Raw genomic sequence first — 21,350 nt, forward strand, 5'->3', positions numbered from 1 at the left:
GTATTTTATGCTGCGTTCTATTGCACTCGGGACTCGGAAAGATCCAATCTCCGACACGGAAAAGTGCAATAGAACGGAGAATAGTCCAGCTTCACTTAAGTCGGATTTCCAAGTCGGGAACTCGGGTGACATCCACCAGGTCCGATAAACACCTGACGTCAGTAGCACAATGGCGGTGCACACAACACATTGTGAACGGTAAGCAGAATTTTTACTTTATCTTGCCACGCTTTGTGTTTTCGAACGACTTTGTACCTTTTGTAACAACTTTTTAGCTTTCATGTCAATTTCCATTGAGTTGAGCATGTTTTCCTGAGCAGATGGAATAGAACGGATTTAGATTGGAGGTCGGAACTACTGACGCGGCAGTGACGCGGAACTACCGATCTCCGACGTGCAATGGAACATGGAACGCAGCATTATTCCGCAATTTGAGGTGTATTTGTCCAAGCGCCTATGTGACCATTTATCTGTAAACGCAGCTGAACTGGCAGTCCCAGTCGTGTTACAGTGAGTTGAGGAGGTCCGACCAGATAGGGTGGTGGTGTGCACAAACTCCAAAACTGTTGGATAGTATAGCCTACAGTCAACAAACACTCTTAACGAGGACCTGTTTGTTTGCTCAGACTGCACAGGGGTGGAAGGGATGTACAGTTCTGGGTTCCAGTACACGAGGTTGTACCAGTAAATGAGTGTGCCGATACACATGTACTGGCAAAGGGGGCACAAATGAAGTCTCACTGTACCTGTTCCACTGGGTGAAAGATGAATGAAAGTCTCGTTAGAAGAAAGGGACTGGCGATCTGGCAGCACAGATGTGAAGGGGACCTGAAAGTGGGGGGGGGGCTCCAAAAGTCTGTAGCAACGAGGAACTGTACAGTTAGGTCTAGAAAGGAGGACATTATGACATGACTGAACCGGATTAGGTAGCTCTTTATTTATGATGGGAAAGAGGGATAGTATAATAGCCTAGGCTAGACGCGTGGTCTGTGGTGTGGAAAACGTTGAACACATTCTGTTACACTGCACCAAGTTTGAGGGAGAAAGGAAGATACTACGGGATGAGATCAGAGAGGCAGGACGAGATTGGAGTCTAAGGAGGTTATTGGGCACTAAAGGTGAGGGGGTAGGGCTCCGCGTGGAGGCATCACATCCTTGTGGAGCGGCTGGCCCTTGAAACGGTTATAGGATCTAGGATTTGACATGGTATTACACACTCTTGTACAGTAGGTATCAGACTGCAGGTCTGCTGCAACAATCAAGACCGAAGACTTCCTTTTGTCGCTGCTTTTTATTAAATCAAATAATTATCCATTCATACACTGCACTGTAACTTTTATTCCTGTATTTTATTTTTCCTGCATTTTGTCTTAAATGTCCTTTTTTGCATTTCGTTTTATATGACCTATGTGTTTCTTGCATTTTGTCTTGATGCATTTTCTCATGCAAAACACTTTCAATTGCCTTGTTGATGAAATGTGCTATACAAATAAAATTGCCTTGCCTAGGTGGCGGTATGCACATCTAAGCTGTTTGCGATCCGCCATAAAACCCAAAGAAGAAGAAGACGTCATATCGGGTTGGTGCGCAATCCGCCAATAAACTGAGAGAAGAAGACGACGTCATTTCGGGGTCCTTGTGCTACAGCCGTCCCCACGTGAGTGTATCAACAGCATGACTACTGACATGTAAACTAAAATTAAGAACGTGTTATACGAATTTAAATATTATTTTGCGTTGTATGAGGACTTCACACTAGTACGGCATCTAACAACGTTCGGTAAGAACGACTTTTAAAGCCAAGTCTGCAACCTACAGTGCCAGGTACGATAGTCGAGATGTTTGTATGACTGAACAATCAAGTTTGCCCTTTTGAAGTGAAATAGACACATGTACTTTAATGCCACGTGTCGATAACATGTCCCTTGGTTGTCGCATTCTTTGCAATCCTAGTTCAACATTTTTAGGTGGCTCATACTCTAAAATCTGAATAGGAATCATCATGGCAACATTTCGGAAGAAGGTGGACAACCGGATACGTGTCCAGATAGAGAATGGCATGTCTCTGAAGCATCGCACCCTGTTTGTTGTGGTTGGAGATCACGGGAGAGACCAGGTAGAATCTCCAGTAACCTTTCTTGTAATTTTGCCAATTAGCCCTGAACCTGGCTTAACCTCTGACATATTTTCCCTTTCATTGCATCCAGGTTGTCATCCTGCATCACATGTTATCCAAAGCTGCAGTCAGAGCCCGTCCCTCTGTCCTCTGGTGCTATAAAAAAGAGCTGGGGTTTAGCAGGTAATTATCATATCGTTAACTGTGTTTGCATGATGCAAAAGGACGTGTTGAAGGGATATGGTTGTGGTTAACTGTTGTTTCATGATGTCTTGGACAGTAACCGCAAGAAGCGCATGCGGCAGCTGCAAAAGAAGATCAAGACAGGAACTCTGAACCTGAAGCAGGACGATCCGTTTGAGCTCTTCGTTGCTGCGACCAACATTCGCTACTGTTACTACAACGAAACGCACAAGATCCTGGGGAACACCTATGGAATGTGCGTCCTTCAGGTAAGTCACATGGATACAACTGTCTGAGACAAGAGTCTTTGTGCTCAAATCTGGATTTATACTGATCCTTTGATTCTCTCCCTCTCTTTCTCCAAGGACTTTGAAGCTCTCACGCCAAATCTCCTGGCCAGAACCGTCGAGACTGTGGAGGGAGGCGGCATCGTGGTCATTCTGCTCAGAACAGTGAACTCCCTCAAACAGCTCTACACAATGACTATGGTAAGCCCCCCAGTCCAGCCCCTCTTAGGCTCTCTGCCTCTGTGTGATCATCTTCAGTGTTCTTATTGTTGTTTTTCTGTCCCTTCCAGGACGTCCATTCTCGGTACAGGACCGAGTCCCACCAGGATGTGGTGGGAAGGTTCAACGAGAGGTCAGTCCAGCGTTACTGAGAGTCTTGTAGAGCAGTTCTCACAACATGTTAGGTGTTCGCACAGTGGCATTCACCACCACTCTGTTTGGTTTCCAGATTCATCCTGTCCCTCTCGTCCTGCAAGACCTGCGTCGTCATCGATGACCAGCTCAACGTCCTCCCCCTCTCCAGCCACATTGCTAACATTAAGCCTGTCCCTCCCAAGACTCAGGTAGGTGCACCCCACGCTCCCAACACATGCCGTTGTGTGTTACAACCTGACCGAGCCCTGGCCAATCGTCTCTCCTGCAGGAGGACAGCCTTTCGCCACGGGAGCAGGAGCTGAAGGAGTTGAAGGAGTCTCTGCAGGACACACAGCCTGTTGGTGTGCTGGTGGACAGCTGCAAGACCATGGACCAGGTCTGTAGATCTTCAAGAGACATTGGTCACATGGTGGCAATACACCCTCAATGTCTTGTGTGTCTTCTGTGTATTGAGTTGCTATTCACTATGTCTCCGTCTGTAATGCTTGGTATGTGACGTAACTCCCCCAGGCCAAGGCGGTGCTGAAGTTTATCGAGGCCATCTCAGAGAAGACGCTGAGGAGCACCGTGGCTCTGACTGCCGCCCGTGGGAGGGGCAAATCCGCTGCACTTGGATTGGCTGTTGCCGGAGCGGTGGCTTTCGGGTAAATGATCAACCTCTGCTCCACCAGTTGTTATTATCATATGCACAGATACACACCGGCCAACCAAACACATCTCCTTTAAGTTTTTATATATCTATATCTCTACATTGGTTTTTCTTGGACCGTTTTCCCCTGTCCCTCCACAGATACTCCAACATCTTCATAACCTCGCCCAGTCCAGACAACCTGCACACACTGTTTGAATTCATCTTCAAAGGCTTCGACGCCCTCCAGTATCAGGTAATCAATCCTTCAGCCTAGCATATCTAATCAATGTCTCTCATCTTTGTCTCAGTCAGATTGAAATCTCACCAAGCGCACAGTGTTAAACTCCTGTAATTTCCTCCATTCTCATTTTAGGAGCACCTGGACTACGAGATCATCCAGTCTCTGAACCCCGAGTTCAATAAAGCAGTGGTGCGGGTCAACGTCTTCAAAGAGCACCGCCAGACTATACAGGTGAATCATCAGCATGGACCATGATGATCGTCATCATGGGCGGCTGTGGCTCAGGAGGTAGAGCGGGTCGTCCAATGATCGTAGGGTCGGTGGTTCGAATCCCGGCTTCTCCTGTCCACACGTCGAAGTGTCCTTGGGCAAGACGCTGAACCCCAAATTGCTCCCGAGGAGCAGGCTAGCACCTTGCATGGCAGCTGCCGCCATTGGTGTGTGAGTGGGTGAATGAGAGGTCATTGTAAAGCACTTTGGATGAAAGTGCTGTATAAGTGCAGTCCATTTACCATCATTATCGCTCATTATTGTGTGACATATGATAATAACCCTTCTGTGTGCACGACGACTGCGACGGTGGTCTAGGTGACGTGTAACGAGCGGTGTTGACCTCTGACCCTACAGTACATCCACCCTGCTGATGCGGTGAAGCTGGGCCAGGCCGAGCTTCTGGTCATAGACGAGGCGGCCGCCATCCCCCTCCCCCTGGTGAAGAAGCTGCTGGGACCTTACCTTGTCTTCATGGCCTCCACCATCAACGGGTCAGTAGTAGTGTGCATTTGCTCATCTGTGTCATTGTGTGAGAGACAGATTGTGGTTAGAGATGTAACGGTAGGAAAATTTCACACCACGATTATAGTGACCAAAATTATCACGGTTATCAGTATTATCACAGTCAAATGTGCTGACAATTTAAAAAAAAACTACTGATACCGATACTGAAATAATTTCACCAACTTTTATATTGAAAACCACAAATAAAATTAGCAGCACAATACACTTTTTTTTTAGCATAAACATTAAAATAATGCGTCTTGGAGACTTACTAACTTTGGTTGATGCTGGACAGTATTTACAGTGAGTTTTTCAAAGCGTGGCAATCAAACACGGTTTTTATGATAATTTGATCACAATAAATGTAATCGAATTTTATCGCAGTTCATCATTATACCGGTTATCGTTAATCCCTATTTGTGGTGTGATCCCCAACCGTCGCTCTCGTACGTGCAGGTATGAGGGCACCGGGCGTTCCTTGTCTCTCAAGCTGATCCAGCAGCTGAGGCTTCAGAGCGCAGACAGCCAGCAGAGTCTGTCAGCCGAGAACAGGAACACCAACACAGCCAGGCTGGCCGCAGGTAACCAACCCACAGGCTTTGAACACAACACCGTTCTCATGTAATCGAGACACGGATGCGTAGAGGTCTAGTATTGCGTGCCTTCAAGAAGTATTACCACACTCCTCCCTCTTAAGCACCTATTGTATTTTTAGTTTGCTATTCTTGCACTTTGCCTTCAGCACTAGATTGTGCTCTTAGTCAGTTGTTTTAGAATGAAGATGCACTTGTGAGTTCTGGTGAGTAGTAGCACATTGGCTTTTCGTTCATTAAATGCAATTATCGTAAGTCTCTTTGGATAGCTAAAAGACTGTACTGTAGTGGAAATGTGTTTTGTTCTACAGCGCGGTCCCTCCACGAGGTGTCACTGCACGAGTCGATCCGCTACGCCCCGGGAGACTCCGTGGAGAAGTGGTTGAACGAGCTGCTGTGTCTGGACTGTCTGAACATCCCCAGGGTCATCTCCGGCTGCCCCCTCCCGCAGACCTGCGACCTGTATCCTCTGTACAGTATGTCTCTAAATGCTGCGCTCAACTACAAACTGAAGACATTCGTCTAGTTTTTGTTGCTAAGAGTGGGTGGAAACAATTTGAAAAAAAACTGCATTGCTGAACCAATCCAACGTCTTTAGGCGGGTCCTTCCTAATGGAGCTGGTGAATGTTTTTCTTTGATTCTCCACTCCAGTTTGTTTGGAGGACAATTTCCGGTAAGGCGGGTCTTTCACCCTATTGGGGATGTAGGCAGTGGCTCTGATTGGCATGGCGAGACTATCCTCTGTATGACGCCATCTCTGACAGCTGTCTGAGAGCAGCAGTGGAGGTTTTATTAGCAGTTGGTTGGTTCTCCTCCCCGTGGTGGTGGTGCTCCTTAGCCCCGGCGGTGCAGATACTATGTGAACAGAGACACACTCTTCTGCTACCACAAGGCCTCCGAGGCCTTCCTCCAGAGGCTCATGGCCCTCTACGTGGCGTCGCACTATAAGGTGAGAGGGGAGCCTGAACACCACACCTTGTTTTTATTAACCCCCCCACCCTGTATAGGCCTCCTCACATGCTTTCTGGTCTCACCTGGTTGTCTTCTTCCCGTCTCGCCTGGTTCGTCTTCCCCCTCTGGTGGTTTCAGAACTCGCCCAACGACCTCCAGATGCTGTCGGACGCCCCGGCCCACCACCTCTTCTGCCTGCTGCCGCCCGTGCCGCCCACCCAGAACTCCCTACCCGAGGTCCTGGCCGTGGTACAGGTAGGAGACCGTTCGCTGTTCGTTCTTGGCATTTGAACCTTGCGCTGGAGTGCGCGGTGTTGGCGTCTGTGCGGCCGTGTGGCAGCGTTGCCGTTTGTTCCCTCAGGTGTGTCTGGAGGGGGAGATCTCTCGCCAGTCCATCCTGAACAGCCTGTCGAGGGGAAGGAAGGCCGCCGGTGACCTCATTCCCTGGACCGTGTGTGAGCAGGTAGGCTGGTTTTGTCATCTGCACGGTTGGACCTCAAGTGTGCAAAAATGCTCCTTTTGCATTTCTACATGTACGGCAATAACACCCTGTCAATAACATCCTCTCTCTCTCTCTTATTAGTTCCAAGATTCAGAGTTTGGCAGTCTCTCTGGAGGCAGAGTGGTGCGCATCGCTGTCAACCCAGACTACCAGGGGGTAAGTCCTTCAGAGAAGAGTTATTTTCCCTCCGGTGTTGCTCTGAAAGGGTGTGTTTGAAGGGGTTCCATATGTAAGTAAGTAAATGTAAGTAAGAAAAGTAAGCGCTTTTCTCAGACATGGTCACAAAGTGCTTCACAGAGATGATAAAAACAAAGGTACAAAGAAACAGAGCACAGAACATTACCCCCCAAGAACAACAAAGCAAAAAGGAAAAAATAATGCATCAAAGATAAGAGTGCATAATGCACAGCAGAGAAGGCAGAGGTGGCGTGTTACAGAAATGTACGGAGTGATGGCTTTTCTTCACCGTGTGTAACTGTGACCCCCTGCTGTGCAGATGGGCTACGGCTCCAGGGCCCTGCAGCAGCTGCAGCTGTACTATGAGGGCCGCTTCCCCTACATGGATGAGAACGCCCAGACCGCTGCCAGAGAGATCACCTCAGTCAGCAGTGAGGTGACTACAACACATTTACACCCGCCCACATGCATGTGCCTTACTTTACGCCCACCCACATACTGTACATGTGCTTTACTTTACACCCACCCACATACATGTGCCCACCCATATGCGTATAACTAACTTTTTACTACCTTACTTTCCCTCAACCAGAAACTTTGATTAATGTTCATTGTTATTTAGTGATGTGGGCCCAAACTAGACTAATAATACTGGCACATTTACAGTACTGTTAATCTACAATCTGCCACTGTAAAATGAAGGCAAATAAAGAGTGAAGTAAATGTAAAAGCTGTGTGTCGTCAGGCCGTCAGTCTCCTGGAGGAGGTGCTGTCTCCCAGGAAGGAGCTCCCCCCTCTGCTGTTGAAGCTGAGCGAGAGGAGGGCGGAGAAGCTGGACTACCTGGGCGTGTCCTACGGCCTCACCCCTCCACTGCTCAAGTGAGTGTGACCGCCACTGGAGGTTTGGTCCTGATGTCTGCAGTCCTCAAAATGTGCTAAAGGGCAAAATACTTTTTTTCTTTCTATTGTTTTCCTTTTTTTAATGAAAATTGTAGTTGTGAAGAACCCACTCAATTTAACAAACAGTTTTAGGATCACTAAATAGTCATATTTTGTCATCAAAGTCCTTGTCCTGTGAGAAGTGTGAACAGCTCTGAATCTTTGATGCTCTTTTTCTCTGATTTCAGGTGTACCAACATTCATAGAAGCATATCTTTTTTAAATATTTTGCAGATTTCGATGCATTGCACATAATTTGAAAGCTTACAATTTACACTCATAATGTGAAAAAAAAACAAAAAAACGATTATGACACAATTATGTCCTTTTCACATGGCAGGTTCTGGAAGAAAGCTGGCTTTGTCCCCGTTTATTTGCGACAGACTCCTGTGAGTAGCACACTGTCCGTCCAAAATGATTTTATTATTCACACCTGCTTTGGCAGACCTTCTCTGATCTGTGGTGTGGTTGTTCCCAGAACGACCTGACGGGGGAGCACTCGTGCGTGATGCTGAAGGAGCTGAACACAGAGGAGGCTCCAGAGCAGGGCCAGTGGCTGTCAGCCTTCTGGAAGGGTGAGGCCTCTCCTCCTCCACCACCACAACGCCTGGGGGCGGGGAGGGGGCGCCACTAATCCACTCGACCACAGCTGACATCTGCTGAACACGTTGCTGTGCGTTTCCCCCCCCAGACTTCCGCAGGCGCTTCCTGTCCCTGCTCTCCTATCAGTTCAGCAGCTTCTCCCCCAGTATGGCGCTCAACATCCTGCAGAACAGGAGCACCAAGCAGGACCCCAGCTCCAGTAAGACTCTCATCCTACCACTACACTCATCCTACCACTACACCTCTACACTCATCCTACCTCTACACCTCTACACTCATCCTACCTCTAAACTCATCCTACCACTACACCTCTACACTCATCCTACCACTACACCTCTACACTCATCCTACCACTACACCTCTACACTCATCCTACCCCTACACCTCTACACTCATCCTACCACTACACCTCTACACTCATCCTACCTCTAAACTCATCCTACCACTACACCTCTACACTCATCCTACCACTACACCTCTACACTCATCCTACCACTACACCTCTACACTCATCCTACCCCTACACCTCTACACTCATCCTACCCCTACACCTCTACACTCATCCTACCACTACACCTCTACACTCATCCTACCTCTAAACTCATCCTACCACTACACCTCTACACTCATCCTACCACTACACCTCTACACTCATCCTACCACTACACCTCTACACTCATCCTACCCCTACACCTCTACGCTCATCCTACCCCTACACCTCTACACTCATCCTACCACTACACCTCTACACTCATCCTACCCCTACACCTCTACACTCATCCTACCACTACACCTCTACACTCATCCTACCCCTACACCTCTACACTCATCCTACCCCTACACCTCTACACTCATCCTACCACTACACCTCTACACTCATCCTACCTCTAAACTCATCCTACCACTACACCTCTACACTCATCCTACCACTACACCTCTACACTCATCCTACCTCTACACTCATCCTACCACTACACCTCTACACTCATCCTACCACTACACCTCCACACTCATCCTACCCCTACACCTCTACTCATCCTACCACTACACCTCTACACTCATCCTACCTCTACACTCATCCTACCACTACACCTCTACACTCATCCTACCTCTACACTCATCCTACCTCTACACTCATCCTACCACTACACCTCTACACTCATCCTACCACCACCTCCACTCATCCTACCTCTACACTCATCCTACCACTACACATCTACACATCCTACCACTACTATCATCCTACCACTACACCTCTACACTCATCCTACCACTACACCTCTACACTCATCCTACCACTACACCTCTACTATCATCCTACCTCTACACTCATCCTACCACTACTATCATCCTACCACTACACCTCTACACTCATCCTACCACTACTATCATCCTACCACTACACCTCTACACTCATCCTACCACTACACCTCTACACTCATCCTACCCCTACACCTCTACACTCATCCTACCACTACACCTCTACACTCATCCTACCTCTACACTCATCCTACCTCTACACTCATCCTACCACTACACCTCTACACTCATCCTACCACTACACCTCCACACTCATCCTACCCCTACACCTCTACACTCATCCTACCACTACACCTCTACACTCATCCTACCTCTACACTCATCCTACCACTACACCTCTACACTCATCCTACCACTACACCTCCACACTCATCCTACCCCTACACCTCTACACTCATCCTACCACTACTATCATCCTACCACTACACCTCTACACTCATCCTACCACTACACCTCTACACTCATCCTACCCCTACACCTCTACACTCATCCTACCACTACACCTCTACACTCATCCTACCTCTACACTCATCCTACCTCTACACTCATCCTACCACACCTCTACACTCATCCTACCACTACACCTCCACACTCATCCTACCCCTACACCTCTACACTCATCCTACCACTACACCTCTACACTCATCCTACCTCTACACTCATCCTACCACTACACCTCTACACTCATCCTACCTCTACACTCATCCTACCTCTACACTCATCCTACCACTACACCTCTACACTCATCCTACCACTACACCTCCACACTCATCCTACCCCTACACCTCTACACTCATCCTACCACTACACCTCTACACTCATCCTACCTCCACACTCATCCTACCACTACACCTCTACACTCATCCTACCTCTACACTCATCCTACCACTACACCTCTACACTCATCCTACCACCACCTCTACACTCATCCTACCTCTACACTCATCCTACCACTACACGTCTACACTCATCCTACCACTACTATCATCCTACCACTACACCTCTACACTCATCCTACCACTACACCTCTACTCATCCTACCACTACACCTCTACTATCATCCTACCTCTACACTCATCCTACCACTACTATTATCCTACCACTACACCTCTACACTCATCCTACCACTACTATCATCCTACCACTACACCTCTACACTCATCCTACCCCTACACCTCTACACTCATCCTACCCCTACACCTCTACACTCATCCTACCCCTACACCTCTACACTCATCCTACCTCTACACTCATCCTACCTCTACACTCATCCTACCACTACACCTCTACACTCATCCTACCACTACACCTCTACACTCATCCTACCTCTACACTCATCCTACCACTACACCTCTACACTCATCCTACCACTACACCTCCACACTCATCCTACCCCTACACCTCTACACTCATCCTACCACTACACCTCTACACTCATCCTACCTCTACACTCATCCTACCACTACACCTCTACACTCATCCTACCTCTACACTCATCCTACCTCTACACTCATCCTACCACTACACCTCTACACTCATCCTACCTCTACACTCATCCTACCACTACTATCATCCTACCACTACACCTCTACACTCATCCTACCACTACACCTCTACTATCATCCTACCACTACACCTCTACTATCATCCTACCTCTACACTCATCCTACCACTACACCTCTACACTCATCCTACCACTACACCTCTACACTCATCCTACCACTACACCTCCACACTCATCCTACCACTACACCTCCACACTCATCCTACCACTACACCTCCACACTCATCCTACCACTACACCACTACACCTCTACACTCATCCTACCACTACACCTCTACACTCATCCTACCACTATACCTCTACACTCATCCTACCACTACACCTCTACACTCATCCTACCACTACACCTCTACTCTCATCCTACCACCACACCTCGACGCCTCACTCTCATCCTGATATCAGCTTCTTGCCAGCAAGCCCGTACCCGACTCCGCTCATCTGTCCACAGAGCTCAGTAGCTCTGAGCTGGCAGCCCAGTTCAGCCCCTACGACCTGAAGCGCCTGGAGATGTACTCCCGCAACATGGTGGACTACCACCTCATCATGGACCTGGTCCCGGCCGTGGCGCGCATATTCTTCCTCAAGCAGCTGGGAGACGTTAGCCTCTCAGCGGCGCAGTGTGTGAGTGAGAGCAGGACACACAGCACACAACCTGTCCTTTGAACGGAGTCTTCACGTACAAGCCTGCACCTCTCTCCTCACTTTGTATGTGTTGCCACCTCCGTCTCCCCCCAGGCATTGTTGCTGGGAGTGGGACTGCAGCACAAGTCTGTGGACACCCTGGAGAAGGAGATCGACCTCCCCAGCAGCCAGCTCATGGGCCTCTTCAACCGCCTCGTCCGCAAAGTGGTGCAGGTGAACGAGCACGCACACGGGCGATGCGGCCCCTGAAATTCCCCCTTCTGATTCATGAGTGGTTTAATCCACGTGCTCACACGTGCTCACATCTCCCCTTCTCCACGCTCCACTCCAGGTCCTGAACAGCATCCAGGAGAAGGCGGTGGAGGCAGAGATGGTTGCTTCCAAAGACATCACCATGGAGCCGACTATCCGGACTCTGAACGAGGATCTGGTACGGGTCTTAAGAAATCACCACCTACTCTCTTTACTCGCAAAGGCAGCCCAGTCAGAGGTTTCACCTCGGGATAGACCCAATTATCGGCCTGGCCAATATTATCGGCCGATATACTTTAACCACGGTGTGGTGAACACAGACTGATGGCACCGACTGCTTTTCGAGTCTTAACGGCATTTCAACAAAGTTTTGTATTGGAGTTTTGTGTTTTTCTAAATTCTGACGCAAATATGTTAATTTTTACTGCAGATGTATATCGGATCCAAATATAGGTTATCGGTCTCCTTGATTGCTAATAATCTATCGGCCCTGAAAAAGCCATATAGGTGGACCCCTAGTTTCATCAGAGGTGTGATGGTTGCCAATTAAATATTTTACTTTTCAGGATGAGGCGGCCAAGGAGTTTAAGGAGAAGCACCAACAGGACATGGAGAAAGTCAAGGAGATGGACCTGGCACAGTGAGTATGGAGCGAAGGATGAGAGCCTTGGACAGGACTCCTAAAGGGGTGAACGGTGGTGGGCTGTTGTTCTAACGGTCGGGTCTTGCAGGTACATGATCCGTGGAGATGACGAGGAATGGGACCAGGTGCTGAAGAAAGCAGGAAGCACTGCCGTCGTCAGCATAAAGAGGTGAGCAGAGGAAAAAAACAGAATAATTTTAGTGAACATGCATGGTATAGAAATGACTCGCATAACCAGGGGTGTAGTAGTGACTTAAGAAGCGGGTATACTGTAGCAGAAATGTTAGTTTTTACATTAGTGGTGGTTAAATAAGTGGGTGTACTCCGTATACCTTCATATACTGTCTACTACACCACTGTCCCTAACAATGTCCTTTCCTACAGTGACAAGAAGAGGAAACTGGTGGGAGGAACCCAGGGCTCCAGCCAGGGAGACCCACGGCACGGCAAGCTCAAGAAGACAAGCAAGGAGAAGAAAAAGAAATTTGGAAAGAAGCCGTAATGTTGTACACACAACACGGCAACTGTACTGGTCTGTGGCAGGCTGTCGAGAATGTGTGTGAGAAGTTGAATGAGGACTTTCTGAGTGGACATACAGTATCTTGCAACAACGTGACTTTTTTTATGTTTGACATTTTTATTCAGAAACCCCTGAGATGCCCTGTATGTACAGTATGAGGTAACAAATAAACATGTCTGACGCGCTGATTCCTGTGGCTCTGCCTCATCATGTACCTGAATTAGCAAAGCCACAGGATTCAATTCGATTTTTAAAACCAACAGCCCCCTCCCTAAAAACAAGACTTGGGGCAATATCCTTCATTCACATCAAGGAAGCCTGAGGTATACTGTAGCTGGAGGTATTGATGGTGGTATAAGAGGTATAGATGAAACGCGGACGTGTCAGTGGAGAACTTGAGGCCGCAGCTCCGCCCATCTCTGCTTCAGCTGCTTCTTCAGAGGCTCCGGGGCAAAGCTGCAGTCTATGGCCCTCTGGGACAGTGTCCACATGGCTTCCTGACTCAGCCCAAATGTAGTGGCAGCCAGCTGGTACTCCTTGGAAAGGTCTGTGCAGAAGACGCCCTTGTCGTCAGTCTGAGAATGAGAAGAGAGTGAGAACCTTTTACACCCCTATCAGCTTTACAGGGGTGTAAGCTGATATAAGACTAAGTAGCAGACTCACACATATTACACTGGGATGTCCCAACTGGTACCAGTACCAGAAGTGGTGTTGGGGATAATCTGGCACAGTTTGACCCTTCACATTAGAGGTCAAGCATAATTCTGTAAGAAAGAAGGGAAATGTCAGGTAATGTCATCTCAGGTGAGTGGTTCTGTTTATTAATACTAGTGTAAATAGGCTGTAGTGGTTGTTCTGCGAGTTCTATGAACCTATCTGTTTAAAAGGCAATTATAATGCCCACCCTCCTCCAGGAATACCATACAGCCACACTAATACAAACATACCTCTTAGGACACCTGAGGTTACATTTTGCAAATAAATTAGCCTGGGCTCTGAAAATGAGTGTCGTTATAGAGGACATAACATTCTTACCCAGAGGTATGTTGTACTTCCGAATCTTATCAACAAGACTTTGTGACCCGCCCACTTCAGGGTGTAAAAAGGTACCGTGACCAATCCTGTCAGGTGGAATGTCAAGCAGCAATTCAGACTCCTCCAGCTGGGAAGGGACCTGTAATACAACAGAGTACTGATCCACAGACATACTGCAATGACAGAGGGCAGGGCTGGACTGGCCATGTGGCGTACCGGGCAAATGCCCGGTGGGCCGGACCTACTTGTGGGCCGATCTAAAAAAACGAGCTAACGAACGGCCCATAGAGCAGGGACAGCGGCCCATTGGTCCATTTTCTATACTGACACTGGGCTGGCCCAATCATATGTAGGCTCCACCCCTCCCTCTGCTAGTTTCAGGTGTCATTTGCGTGGGCCGTTAGAGAGCCGCAGCAGCACCCCTCCCCCCCCCCCCCGTCAACAAATCGCGCAGCGATTCCCGGTAGGAAATATTCACCCAGTCCAGTCCTGACAGAGGGTCTGACTAGCAGCGGCTACTAGTAAAGTCGCCTACCTCTGACATGTGTAATGCTAATTTCAGTCCACTGTTCTTGGCTTTCTGCAAGGCAGGCAGTAGATTTCTGCCATGTCCAACCTTTGGAATAAAAAGTGTGTAACACAAAAAATGTGTTAGTTTCTTGTCAAATAGCCTAAATAGTGTATAGAGAAATTAGTCGGCTGGAGACGTTGTATCCCTCACCGTTGGATCTCCACTCAGGTCCAGTCCAACCACCAGCCCATCAGTCGACAGCATAAACTCCTCAGCCAGTTTTACAGTCTCCATAGCGACTCCAGGCCCATTTCTGCGGTCAACAGCTACCAGGAACCTATAAAGAGTGAGTTAAACGTTTGCATACCCTAACCCTGCATGTGTCTAACTGCTATTGTATATATTGAACATATTGAGTGTTTGAATATATGTGTTTATGTAGGCCTGGTTATTTGTGTTTAAATGTATTGAATTTCCCTTTGGGGATTAATAAAGTCAGTCTGTCTGCCTATCTTATCTATCTCTCCTAATCTAATCTAATCTTAAACTTGAAGCATCATGTGTTAACATCATTCAGGAAACCAGGAGTGTGTTCAGCACGTACCTGACTTCAGTGTCCACGCCCTCATTTTTACATTGGCGGATGGCTTCGATAACTGTTTCCACATACCTTCTTTTGGTCAACCCTGCTAAATGCAACACAGGTGTAAGTCTGGGCAGTGCACAGAAGAGACTAGAGAAATGTCTGGTCAGCTCCTTGCCTGATGTCTTCTCCTCTCTTGGTGTACTTCTCAGTTCTAGATACTTCACTCCATCATCCGCAAACTCCTTAATGACGTCTTTTGCCACCTACGACAACGGAGGGTTTCATGGAGCTTGTTTAGATAGGATAGAAATAATAGGTGCTCTATTGATCCCATGGGGAAATTGCATCGCTACAGCAGCAGTACACAGTACAATCAAGAACAACATTGGTGATGTGTACCAAAAATACAATAAAAGCGGATTTAAATAAATCAAAAACTACAAGAAATCCAAAAATATCAGGCAATAACAATGATAATAACATTGGTTTGTGGGAAAACGGAATAGCCTATAGGTAAAGACAATCTGGTTCTACTTTACCATGAGAATGTCTTCCTCAGTGTCCACTAACTGATGGATGACTTTGAACACCTGGAAACATCTAAAGAATAGCACAGGTTGGACACTGAAGTCAAATACACTCTTGAGAATAAATCAAAATACTAAATTAGCAGAAAGCCATATTATGCATTAATGTTACATCAAAAACTCTTCAATAGTGCATGCAGTAAGTGAGGCACACATGATTCTTAGCTGTGCTCACAGACTCATGGGGTGCCTTCTTCCTGGGACTGCTGGGATATAGAAATCTATTGTAGGGGGATCAACCCCTTGAGATGGATCATCTAGTTTTCAAGGGGGTCCCAAAAGTATCCCCCTATACAGCCAGTCGCCTTGCCCACACTGGTTATTACGCCAAGTATAGCCACACTTACGGTTCTCTCTGTCAGACATTTTTATACAGAGTAAAGGTTTTTAATCATTGAAAATAGACACTCTTATTTCACCATACGTCTGATCCTCTCAGCATCCCCTCACCTTATTTAAATAATGTATGAGCTTAACGAACTGGATTCATGTCTCTGTCCCCTCATTATAAACCTGTGTGCCTAGATTAGACTCCCAAAGACCACCCCTCGTGTAACAAAGGGGTGGCGTTGTCCTGCAGCGTGTTTCAGTAAAGCTGCTACACATGCATTATCTCCTTACTACAACGCCCTCCCTATGGTCTCCCCTCCCCTTACATCTTATCAACAGGTTAACAACTCTGCTGCCAGCCTCCTGATATCTACCCCCCCCCACCAGGATCTCCACTGGCCACTGATCAGGACAGGATTAATTATCTCCTGCTTAAGGCACCCCCCTACCTACCTCAGCTTCACTGTACAGGACACTCAGTTCCTTTGGCTCGGGCCTCTTCAAGACTGAACTACACGTCATGTAAGACAGGGATTTATCTTCTACTGGGCCCTGCCTCTGGAATACCCCCCCCCCCCCCAGCACGAAAAAGGCTGATACTCATTTAAACATGCCTATGTTTAATGTCTGTCCTTTTATATACCTTTGTGTCCTGTTCTGTATCTAAATATTTTATGTCAAGCACTTCAACTTTTGTGAAGTGCTTTATAAATAAAATGCATTATTATTATTGAGATTATCACAGTTATTGTTGTTATTATTATTATTATTATTAACAGGTGTGATCTATATTCAGGCAGAGCCAGGGGCACCCGTACGTACTCATCCATTGTCCTGCGCTGGCCACTTCGAATAGCGGTCATGCTGTGTTCGATGTTGAGATGAGGCTTGCGTGCGATGAGCTTCTCGATTGTTGTGAAGCTGACAGAGCCATTCAGGTGGGCATGTAACTCCTGGGGGACAACAGTCACGCTAGCTAGCTCTGCTTCATAGATTTAGTGACTTTCCAGTACTAAATAGGCAATTCATTAAACGAATCGGTTTCAATGTTGACTTACCACCTTTGGCAGCTCTCGGTAAAATACATCAGCGTCCTTCTCCATTCCTAGAATAAATTAGAACCTTTACACGCCTGACAGCACGTTGCACGTTATTGGTGATTGTATCCCTGAGCCTCGGGTGGCAGCAGTGGCAGGAACAGGGGCCGCGGCCTCATAGGCTGACATGCAAAAGCGAATCCGCCCAGCCGAGCTCTCCGCCAATTGACGATTGAGTCGAATCGCTATCGGCTTGTCCACATTTCCTTGTTGCATTGAAACAGATGATGAACTAGTCCCACTTTTTCATAGGAGCCAAATCAATAGCTCCCCCACTCGAGACTAATTGGGATGCAGTGTTTTTAAAACTGTAAATGGTCCCGGCGCAACTCGACTCGACTCGCCTTTTTTGGTTTTCAATCGGGCAAAAGTTGTGCGTCGTACCTGGTACCTTGCAGACTGCTGATTGGTCACTAGAATCATCATTGCGTCATCATTGCGCGACAGGGGTTAACTTGCACAAAGCATTTTTAAATAGCTGAGCTTGCGGCCACAGTGTTTACAGGACTACTCGATTAAATGGCAACCCGCAAAAACGCTGCACACTGGTCAAATGATGAGACGCAGACATTCCTCTATGTGGTTGCTGACGAAAAGATCCAGAGAGAGCTGGACGGGGCCATGCGTAATGAGAAGGTCTACAGAGAAGTCGCTGAACTGTTGGCCACATACGGTTACAAAAGGACATATCAGCAGTGTAGAGAAAAGTATAAAAAACTTAAAAGCGACTACAGATCTATCAAGGACCACGATGATTCGAACAGAAAGAGTTGGAGGTGGTTCGATCAGATGGACACTATACACCGCAACAGACCCGTGCAAAGGAGGGAGGGCAGCCTGGACTCAGCCACGGCTTCGTTGGAATCGATTATGTCGGAGGATTGTACGTTTTCTTTCAACTTTACTTTAGACTAACTCTGTAACGTAACTGTTTGAAATCTTTGTTTTCTCTTTTACCTACCTCATCTTCTACCTACCTTATCATTACCTCCTTCCCTACTTTTTATCTCTTTTTATTCCTCGTCCACTGTTTGTATTGTCTTATATTGTTTAAATCTACGGTCTTTATTGTCCTGTTGTATTTATCCCCCCTGATTTTAGCAGTGATTGAGCGCCCCCCCCTGTCATTTCACTGCCTGTTTTACCCTGTATTACTGTGCATGTGACAAATAAACTTACCTTGAACCTATTTCACTCTTAAATTTGTGTAAAATCAATATTTAAAAAACAGATATTAGCCAAGCTATGTGCTATGGTTTACATTCAGTTTTCTAGAGTTGTTGCTATTTTGTATTGTGTTGCAGAGTAATTTGTGAAGTCTCTTGTATAATCTTTCTGTTCTAGATTGTTTAGATAATTTAGCAAAAAAGAACTGATAAAACGTGCTTTGTGTTTTCTTCATGATTGTCCAGGCAGGGGGGAGTGGCATGGGGATCAGGAGGATCTGACAGCTCTGAGGGAAATGCAGAGGGCAGACGGGAAGCAGCACCAGCAGCTGAACCAAGCACAGCAGGAGCAGCATCTCCAGACGGCCCTGGATGACGTGGTGCGGCCCAGGGAGCTGGAAGCGGCCGTGAGGAGGGAGGGGAAAGATGAAACTGCAGCCTTCAATCAGGCCCTCGCTGAGCTCAGCCAGCTTATGCAGGCATCGACTCCGGCACCAGCACTGACACCAACACCGGAGAAATCCTGTGCCAAAATTACACCGAAGCATGCATTCATAGGTGGGCATGGCAAAACACCAAGGAGTTAGTGCACCAATTTACTTTTACGATAAGATAACTTATACTTATACTTGTCTGTATTGATATAGAAATAACAACATCGTACATCATTTCTCAATTGAATATTGGTTGTTCTCAAACCAAATTCCAATGCAGTCAATGGAGAAAAGGCTTGTCTGTGAATCTGTTTTCTGCACTAAAATTAAGAACCTGTGGTAAAAATTGAGTTTAATATAATTGTATAACAATGCTTTGATTGAAAAGTGAATTGTCTCTAGCTCCAAACTGAGGCATTTACCAAAAAATAATTGATAAACGTGCTTTGGTTAAGCACCTTTGTTTTTTTCTTCATTACTGTCCAGGCACAGGGAGACGGCGTCGGGAACAGGACCATCTGACCATCCTGAAGGAGATGCAGGTGGTGGACGTTGAGCAGCAGGAGCTGGACCGAATACAGCAGCAGCTGAATCGGGAACAGCGCGAGCAGCATTTTCAGATGGCCCTTGATGACGTGGTGCAGGCAAGAGAGCTGGAAGCAGCCTTGAGGAGGGAGGAGAACGTTGAAACTGCAGCCTTCAACCAGGCCTTCCTTGCTACGCTGGGCCAGCTGGTGCAGGTCCAGCGTGCAGCGTCCACGGCCCTGGGACTAGACCCATTTCCTCTGCCTCGGGACTAGATCCATTTCCTCTGTCCTAGGACTAGACCCATTTCCTCTGTCCCAGGACTAGACCCATTTCCTCTGTCCCAGCACTAGACCCATTTCCTCTCTCCCGGGACTCGACCCATTTCCTCTGTCCCAGGATTAGAATAATTTCCTCTGTCCCAGGACTAGACCTATTTCCTCGGCCCCTGGACTAGACCCCGTATGCCTTATGTACTGTATATAGTTTGTACTTTACACTCATTTGTATTTTAACCACCCTGCCTAATGTGAATGATTAAAAAAACGCCAAGAATGTAAAATTAGGTTTCAAAATCATATGCAAATAGCAGTATTCTCTGCTCTGAAACTGGATACCATTTGTTGGGTGGCCGGTGCTAAAGAAAGACAAGGTGTCACTTGGTCCATGTTTGCCACTACCCCATCAACAGAATTCCTTGTCATTGCTATATTGATGCACATAAAAGATCACCCATTTGGATCAGCAGTTTATTTTCCTATGGATTCCACTCTGGGAACAAGGCAAATATAACATCACATGCACTAACTTTAGCTACAAAATACAACAAAACTACAGGGCTTTTACAGGATAGCCAGCCATACTGGAGATGATGACAGTGGGGTATTTGTTAAATGGCAGACTGCGAAGGTTAAACTGATATGGACTGACACTCACTCTCCTTCAAGAGAAAACACAAAACACCAGCATTCAGGACATACAGCTATCCGGGCCATGTGGGTGACACCATCTCAGGACCAATGTGATGCTGTATAGTTCATGTCTAATGGGGTAGCAACAAAATGTTTCCTGCCGAGGGTTGGAGTCTGACCCTCACTCTCTGAGGCGGGACCCAGGGTTACTGGTTCGGATGCTATTGCAGTCATTCAGATCATGCAAACATCCTCGTTCTGTTGAGGAGAACAGAGCCCATGATTAGTTTGATAGAAAATGCAAGTTGGTGGCACCCCCACTTCGTCGGGGTGCCTGGTGGTTAGCCGAGTGAGCCGATGTTGGCGTCCCGTGGTTGGTACACAAAGTGCAGTGGCCGTGTCATTCGTCTGCCGGTCATAATTTCAAAGGGGGAGACTCCCGTGGCCTCGTGGGGTGGCCATGAGTACCAACGGTAGTTTGATGTCCCAATCCTTGTGGTTGGCTGCCACATACTTCTACAGTACCCACTGTTCAATTGGCGCGTTCGACCTTCCCCGATGAGATGGGGTGATAGCTGATGTGGAGCTGAGATTTGACTCCCAAGAGCTGCTATGTCCCGCATGATGCTAGGTCCTGCATGACCTTGCAGTACCATACCTCGAGAAGACTTGATTCATCAGTAAGCAGGCTGTTGTTTGGGCCATGATGTTCGGTGCTGGCAGGTACTCCACCCAATTGGTGAATGCACAAGTGACTGTGAGGAAGTATTTATTCTGTGATTGGGGTTTGCGGGCTGAAACTGGCAGCATACCAAGCAGCCTTTCACACATTCTGCCACGTCTTGATGCAT

General features: G+C 47.3%; 2 protein-coding genes across 5 annotated transcripts; one reads left to right on the forward strand and one right to left on the reverse strand.

Moving 5' to 3' along the window:
• The first annotated feature begins 920 nt into the window (after positions 1-920).
• nat10 (N-acetyltransferase 10) lies at positions 921-13,505 on the forward strand. 3 transcript variants are annotated; one of them, XM_084453125.1, is made up of 30 exons: positions 921-1,206; positions 1,509-1,657; positions 1,995-2,116; positions 2,208-2,299; positions 2,397-2,568; positions 2,665-2,787; positions 2,877-2,938; positions 3,035-3,149; positions 3,230-3,337; positions 3,472-3,605; positions 3,752-3,845; positions 3,966-4,064; positions 4,461-4,597; positions 5,067-5,191; positions 5,515-5,665; positions 6,057-6,153; positions 6,294-6,410; positions 6,517-6,618; positions 6,739-6,813; positions 7,154-7,270; positions 7,580-7,713; positions 8,114-8,162; positions 8,252-8,348; positions 8,465-8,575; positions 11,709-11,881; positions 11,996-12,115; positions 12,234-12,332; positions 12,721-12,794; positions 12,886-12,966; positions 13,182-13,505. In XM_084453125.1, the coding sequence occupies exons 3-30, from the start codon at positions 2,003-2,005 to the stop codon at positions 13,297-13,299; spliced, it is 3,090 nt and encodes a 1,029-aa protein (XP_084309251.1). In that variant the 5' UTR covers positions 921-1,206; positions 1,509-1,657; positions 1,995-2,002; the 3' UTR covers positions 13,300-13,505. The 3 variants fall into 3 exon arrangements, with proteins under 3 accessions (XP_084309251.1, XP_084309249.1, XP_084309250.1); XM_084453123.1 differs by lacking the exon at positions 921-1,206 and having other exon boundaries at positions 1,645-1,824; positions 1,954-2,116; XM_084453124.1 differs by lacking the exon at positions 921-1,206 and having other exon boundaries at positions 1,645-1,824.
• Positions 13,506-13,674: 169 nt separating this feature from the next.
• Positions 13,675-17,537, reverse strand: mapda (N6-Methyl-AMP deaminase). 2 transcript variants are annotated; one of them, XM_084453110.1, is made up of 10 exons: positions 17,425-17,537; positions 17,189-17,319; positions 15,989-16,049; positions 15,625-15,712; positions 15,468-15,549; positions 15,074-15,200; positions 14,888-14,968; positions 14,353-14,491; positions 13,981-14,081; positions 13,675-13,892 (listed from the first exon to the last, which is right to left on the reverse strand). In XM_084453110.1, exons 1-10 carry the CDS (start codon positions 17,467-17,469, stop codon positions 13,701-13,703), a joined length of 1,047 nt encoding a protein of 348 aa, XP_084309236.1. In that variant the 5' UTR covers positions 17,470-17,537; the 3' UTR covers positions 13,675-13,700. The 2 variants fall into 2 exon arrangements, with proteins under 2 accessions (XP_084309236.1, XP_084309237.1); XM_084453111.1 differs by having other exon boundaries at positions 17,428-17,513.
• Positions 17,538-21,350: the final 3,813 nt, after the last annotated feature.

Source organism: Borostomias antarcticus (genome assembly GCF_949987555.1).
Source record: "Borostomias antarcticus genome assembly, chromosome: 18".
NCBI lineage: Eukaryota > Metazoa > Chordata > Actinopteri > Stomiiformes > Stomiidae > Borostomias > Borostomias antarcticus.